This window comes from Peromyscus californicus, unplaced genomic scaffold (genome assembly GCF_007827085.1).
Source record: "Peromyscus californicus insignis strain IS unplaced genomic scaffold, ASM782708v3 Scaffold_4__1_contigs__length_199733344, whole genome shotgun sequence".
Taxonomy (NCBI): domain Eukaryota; kingdom Metazoa; phylum Chordata; class Mammalia; order Rodentia; family Cricetidae; genus Peromyscus; species Peromyscus californicus.
Window position 1 is genome coordinate 158827418 of NW_026294562.1, and position 6891 is coordinate 158834308.

The 6891-nt window shown below is 58.6% G+C and overlaps 1 protein-coding gene across 1 annotated transcript; it reads right to left on the reverse strand.

Annotated features, from left to right (window-relative positions):
- Positions 1–1196: 1196 nt before the first annotated feature.
- On the reverse strand, positions 1197–3971 carry Cebpa (CCAAT enhancer binding protein alpha). The gene has a single exon (XM_052713113.1). The coding sequence runs from the start codon at positions 3762–3764 to the stop codon at positions 2688–2690; it is 1077 nt and encodes a 358-aa protein (XP_052569073.1). The 5' UTR covers positions 3765–3971; the 3' UTR covers positions 1197–2687.
- Between the last annotated feature and the right edge of the window lie 2920 nt (positions 3972–6891).

Consider the following 6891-nt stretch of genomic DNA (forward strand, 5'->3'; position numbering starts at 1 on the left):
GAGAAGGAGAGCAAGATGACCCCCTCCCCCACTCCACTCAGCCTAGGACCTGTTCTGGGGGCAAAGGGGGAAGTCAAGGATCATTCCCTGTAAACAAGAAAAACTGGAATTCGCACTGAACTCAGAGAGGGTTTGCTGGGGCCTGCAAGCCATGGCCTGCCCCAGCCTCTAGGCAGGCGGTGGGGCTCTGCCTCCCTAGTTCCCAGGCTGATGGGGCAGGCCACCGCCTCCTCACAGGGCTTGTGGCCTCTCCTCTGCCAAGGGCAGCCATGGGTGAGGAGGCAATGAGGCACAGGACAGAGGGCAGGCAGAGGGGGAAGGGGTTGGCGGAACGAGTTGCCAGCAAAGGCTGGTAACACTAAAGTTTGCAGAATTTGAAAGTCCTTGGCATTTCTCACTAGTATATACTGTGAGCTGTTCAGCCAGTACACTCCAGATGAAGAGCCCAGCGGCCTCGAGGCTCAGGCAGGGATGGCAACAAAAGCTACCCTTTTCTTACTGGGCTGTTCCTGCAGCCCACAGGATGCCTGTACCTCATGGGGACAATTGTAGCAGTGGGTGTGTGATCATTAGAAGCCTTTCTAATGTTTGGTCCAGGATGGAGAAAGTGGGGTTGATGAAGCCTTGACAGGTGATATATGGGATGTGGCCCCTTCCTAGATAGGCTGAGGCAAGGCAGGTCCAAAGGGGTGCTAGCCTGCAAGATGTCCTGGACACCACTGGAGTCTGGAAAGTAGGGAGGGGTGAAGAGTCCTGTTTCCCAAGGCCCCCTGGAAGCCTGGGCAGAGGTAGGTATGGGCCCTTGTTCTCTAGAGAGGAGCTGAGTGATTTGGGAATGTGGCCAAAGGGTCCCTACGCTGAGAACTTCTGGGTGGGCTTGCCCCTCAGGCCGAGTGGTTCTCTTCCGGGTCCCTCTTACTCTGGGATGCAAAGAGAGACCATGATCCTAAGACAACACTACCTCTCCACCCTGAATTACAAGGGGATGCAGTCTTCTGACACTGGCCATTCTCCGTTTAGACTGCTATGTGGCTTCCTTAGGGGAATCTCACCCCCAACACACATCACCAAGGTAAAGAGAGACTCAAGAGGTGCACAGTTAAGACCTCAGACACAAAAAATGCTGTTTCAAATGGAACCCAGCCCAGAACAAACCTTACAAGTGACTCCTTTCTGGTTTTAAAAAGACACCAAAATTGAGTTTGATATGTTTATATTATAGATATAATACATACGACATCTAGCATGAAACTTTGTGTCCCCCCCTCCCAAAAGAAGAGAAGGTAGCAGTCCACCCTACTCCCAGCCACAGGGGTGTGCAGGAATTGGCTGGAGGTGGCCTTCTTTCCAGACCCAGAGCCAGGGCCTTTGGGGGTGGGGGGTAGGCGGGGGAGGCGGCCTGTAGGCAGTCTCAGCTGGAGGAAGCTAAGACCCACAATGACACCCTTGGAAAACTGGGGGAAAGGGGGAAGCCTACTTCATTTCATTGGTCCTCAGGGAGCAAAAAAAAACCCCAAAAAACAAAAAAACAAACAAACAAACAAAAAACAAAACCCAAATCCCCAAACCAAAAGGAAAGAGCCTCAGCTTCTTCCCCCAGCCGCTAGTGAAGAGTCTCATTTTGGCAAGAATCTGAGCAAAACCAAAACAAAACAAAGGACCAAATAAAATGGTGGTTTAGCATAGACGTGCACATTGACATTGCACAAGGCACCGCTGGGACACAGAGACCAGATACAAGTGTTGATATCGGATGATAAAGCAAAATATTTGGGAAGCTTGTCATAACTCCAGTCCCTCTGGGATGGATCGACTGTGCTTCAAGCTCCTTCAGCAACAGCGGCTGGTGACATACAGTACACACAAGGCTGATGGTCCCGGTGTCCTTTCCTCCCCCGCTCCCAAGACCAGAAACCTAGGTTTCCGTCCCCCACCACTCCCTTAACCACATGGCTAACTTACAACCTAGCTTTCTGGTCTGACTGGGGGTGGTGCTCCCCACCCCCACCCCCGCCCCCATTCTCCATGAACTCACCCAGGAAACTTAGCCTGTTGCAAGCTAAGGTGGGGAGTGAACGTGGAGGTGGAAGAAGCAAGGAACTTGGAACCCTCCACCTCCAAGTAACTGAGGTGTGCGTGGGGCACTCTTAGAATCAAATCTCCAACTCCCTAAGTCCCTCCCCTCTAAGGTCAGCGACTGAGGGGCAGCTGCGGAGCACTGCCGGGATCTCAGCTTCCTGAATCTTCCTCCCGCCCTGGGCCTGCACCCTTCATTCTCTCATGGGGGCCTGCTGCAGCCTCCGAGGAGGCAGGAATCCTCCAAATAAAATATCAAGGCACATGTTTGCTCCCCCTACTCGGTAGGAAAAGGAGCGAGTTTTGAGTATCCAAGGCACAGGGTTACTTCCTTAATACTAGAATGGACGGGCTCCCAGCTCAGCTCCGCGGAAAAGTCTCCCGGTTTCAAGGGGAAAATCGCGGCCTGACTCCCTCATCTTAGACGCACCACCGAGTCCGGCTCAGAGGAAGGGAGGGGACACGCGGAGTAGGCCGAGCTTTCGGACGACACCCGAATCTCCTAGTCCTGGCTTTCACGGCTGGGGCAGCCTAGAGATCCAGCGACCCGAAATCATTCTCCAGGTCCCCGGCCAGGGGGCCGGCCCAAGGCGGTCCCGCAGCCCCGCGCCTCACGCGCAGTTGCCCATGGCCTTGACCAAGGAGCTCTCCGGCAGCTGGCGGAAGATGCCCCGCAGCGTGTCCAGTTCACGGCTCAGCTGTTCCACCCGCTTGCGCAGGCGGTCATTGTCACTGGTCAGCTCCAGCACCTTCTGCTGCGTCTCCACGTTGCGCTGCTTGGCTTTATCTCGACTCTTGCGCACCGCGATGTTGTTGCGTTCCCGCCGCACCCGGTACTCGTTGCTGTTCTTGTCCACCGACTTCTTGGCCTTACTGGCTCCGGCACCGCCGCCGCCGCCGCCGCCCGTGCGGAGGTCGGGGTGCGTGCCAGCCAACCCCTTGAGCGCGCCCCCGGGACCCGGCAGACCCGCAGCACCCAACGCGGGCGTGGGGTGCGGGCTGGGCACGGGCGTGGGCGGCGGCGTGGGGTGGCCGGGCTGCAGGTGCATGGTGGTCTGGCCGCAGTGCGCGATCTGGAACTGCAGGTGTGGGGCGGCCAGGTGCGCGGGAGACGCGTGCGGGTGCGGCGGCGGCGGCGGCGGCGGTGGCTGGTAGGGGAAGAGGCCGGCCAGCGCCAGCTGCTTCGCCTCGTCCTCCTCGCGGGGCTCCTGCTTGATCACCAGCGGCCGCAGCGCGGGCGCCCCGACGCGCTCGTACAGGGGCTCCAGCCTGTTGTCCAGGTAGCCGGCCGCCGCACAGCCGTAACCGGGAGGCGGCCCGTGCGCCCCCGCGGACATGACCGCGCCGCCGGGGCCCGCTGGGGCCCCCGGGTAGTCAAAGTCGCCGGCGCCACCCGCGGGGCCCGCGGCCGCCTTGGCCTTCTCCTGCTGCCGGCTGTGCTGGAAGAGGTCGGCCAGGAACTCGTCGTTGAAGGCGGCCGGGTCGATGTAGGCGCTGATGTCTATAGACGTCTCGTGCTCGCAGATGCCGCCCAGCGGCTCCGGGGCAGCAGGTGGGGCTGGGGGCGGCGCGGGGCCCGCGCCCCGGGGAAAGCCGAAGGCGGCGCTGCTGGGCGCGTGCGGGGGGCTCTGGAGGTGGCTGCTCATCGGGGGCCGCGGCTCCACCTCGTAGAAGTCGGCCGACTCCATGGAGGAGTTAGAGTTCTCCCGGCATGGCGAGCCTCGGCGGCCTCCAGCCTGCGCGTGGCGCCGCTGCTGCCGCCGCCCACCCAGAGCCCCAACTCGCTCGCGCCCGCTTAGCTCCGGGTCGCGAATGGTCAGGCCGGCGCCGGACCCGCTTTTATATCGGGTCGGGCATCGCCCCCTGGTGTCCAAGCGGGTCTTGGACCTAGGGCGAGAGCAGGATGGTGCCTACTGGGTCTTAGAGCCCGCCTTCTCTCGCTGTCTTTTTCCTCTCTGTGTCTCCCCAAGGCGGCGAGTGGGGCGGGAGCACAGTGCTCGTGGAGAGAGGCGGTGGCGCAACGCCCACTGCCTCCTGCGCTGCAAGGCAACCCGGCCTGCGCTCAGCCCCACCCTGGCGGCGCTGTCGCCCCCGCACACACGTGGTCCGTGGCCGGGCGCCCCTCCTTTAAGCCTCTCTAAGTCACCCACTTCCAGCCAACACCAGGGAGCCCGGGAGCATCCAGAGGCCGAGCAGGGAGGGGTAGGGGTAGGGGGTGGAGAGAGAATGTTAGTCTTGAGCTACCGTGGTGCAGACTGGTCTTAAAAGCTAGGACTAGGCCTATCCCCTACCCCGGTTTCTAAAAGAGAGCAGTGGCGCGGGAGGTTGGGAACTACTTTGGACCAGCAACCTAGCGCGCACCGCCGAGTGCGAGGTCCAGAGCGCTGAGATTGTCTTTATCTCTGAACTCCAGGCGACCCCACTGATTCCAGGCAGAGCACCTCTTCCCCGCCCAGCTTCTCTACCCTGGGGTCCCACGGGATTTTCAGAGCAGGGCGCTAGGACCCAGCAGGGAGCGGAGGCGGCCGCTAACCCGGGAGCCCCGAGGACCTGGCCGGTCCCTCCGCTCCGGCTGGAAAACTTTCTTTTTAATTACGTCTCCAGGCCAGAGCGTTCGGATTGCTAGGCTTACAAGGCGGACTCTGCTACCCTGTGTGGAGCCTCTGGTCAAGTGTTTGGCGTTTTTTTCCTCCTCGGGACTGGCGGGTGGGTCCTCCGAGACACAGGGAACAGGACACTAGGGCAAGCGCTCGGGGGCGGGGAGAGGGCAGGGTGTTGGAGAGAGAGAGAGCAGGGTGTGGGAGAGAGAGGAGGTGAACTTGACTCAGGGAGCGTGATCTTCAAGCGGGACCCCTAGTCAGGGGCCTGAAGCCAGTTTTCTTTTCCTACTGTCATTCAGGTGGGCACTACTCTCCGTAGCCGGGTGTCCAGTTCCTAGCTACGGAATCTGAGCACCCACTGGGAGTACCCTGTCGGGTCCTCGAGATCCTCAGCATCGCGCCGCCTACAGGCTCGCAGCTGTGGGTAGGAGTTGCCTGCACAGGCTCCCCAGCCACGTGGCGTCCAGCTCATTCTTCACCTGGATCGCGGCCGCCGAGGTCTGGGGCACATAGGGCGGGTGAACACCCAAGTCTCTCCTTTTTGCACCCCGAGGAACCTTTTGCGGCCTCTTGAGCTGTGGGCCTGACGTCTTCCCGAGCCCCATTTGTCTGCGTTCCAGGATGGGGGGGGTCCCCCTTCCTGAGACTCCAGGGTGCGCAGGTCAAGACCCCCTGTGCAGTGGCCCTCTTAGCTCAGGAAAGGCGCTACGATCCGCCCAGGAGGCTCAAGGAGGCGCGGCTAAAAACTCAGTTGGGGAGGCCCGCTGTGCTTCCACTGTGGTTACAGTAAAGAACCGACTTCGTCTGGAGGACGCATCCTGTACTTTAATCAAATTCCCATTCAACATATTCTCTGTGATTAATGACCCAACTGCTTCATTTTCGGGCCAGAGCGCATAAACAAGATATTTTTAGCTTGATGCTTTTGAACTGAGAGAGTAAAATGCAGCTACACTAAATAAATAACCTGGTGTGAGCGGAGCATCACTCTGGGCCAGATGTGCGACCCATTTATACACTATGCACCTGTGGAGTGTCCCCTGGAGAGAAATCCTTAAAAGCCAAGTGGGATCTTCAGCTTTCTACTAAGCTAAAAATAATGTTTGTTTGTTTATTTGTTTTCCCCCTGAGGGGAAAGGGAACGCCGGGAGAAAGTTCCTAGCTAAGAGAGACATAAGCAGGAGGCTGACACCGGGCGCATCCGTAGTTGTCCTCACTTGTGCAAGCACAGGGACTTGAGGTTGGAGGGAGCTGGAGCACAAGAAAGTCACAGTCATCAACAAGGAAGGGTGTGATAAGTGCCTGAGGTGAGGAATGGGGAATGGGGCTCCTGCCCCAAAGCCTGCAAGTCCTGAATAGCTGAAGGGGCCCTTTACCCTTCTAAATTCCCAGGGCTGAGTGAGAAGTGTCCGGGCACATGACAGACAGCGGGACAGACATGCCATATTCATGGTAGGAAAAGGGTCACCATAGAGGAGGGGACACCAGAAGAGCAGGGGCCAAGCCATCACCCATGAAATGGCCCTCCGTGTTAGGGATGGAAACGGGAATTAAGGATATCCATGATACCATGGAGGCACCCAGCCACAGCCGATTCTGGGCTCTCTTGGTCTCAGATTTCTAGCCTCCAGAGGAGTGAGGACCAAGTATGTATCTTTACACAACTCAGTTGGTGGAATCCCACTGAGGTGGAGGGCTGAGGAGAGGGCTTTATGCAGGAGTGAAGCTTTGAGCTATTTCCTGAAATGGGCAGGAATTCGCCGGAAGGATAAGGAAGGAAGGAAAGCCCTCCCCCCAGCCCCGCCCCGTGGGGGAGGGAACAGCAGGTGCAGAGGTTGGGAGGCTGCCGGCCATGGCCTGTGCTGGTAACAAAGGACAAGGTGTTTGACAGGTTGGAGTGTGGGGCGAGCTAGGGAGGGGCCTAGATAAGGCTGGATCCACAGACAGGGTTGGGTTGATGGCCAAGGCCATCCTAGGTAAGAGAAAGTACAGGCTTTTATCCTCTGGTGGATGGTCTGGGAGCTTTGTCCCACTTGGCTTCCTAAGAGGCTACTCTGGCTGAAATGGAGAGGGGCGTTTTAGCTAGGTGAGAGACAATGGAGCCCAAAAAATGGTGTGGCGCTGCATACCCTTAGTCTCAACACTCTAGAGGTCAAGGCAGGAGGATGACAGGTTCATTGACAGTCTAGGCCACACAGAAAGAACTTGTTTCAAC

Coding starts and splice junctions, on each gene's coding strand:
- Cebpa (XM_052713113.1), bottom strand. CDS start 3,764: ATGGAGTCGGCCGACTTCTACGAGGTGGAGCCGCGGCCCCCGATGAGC.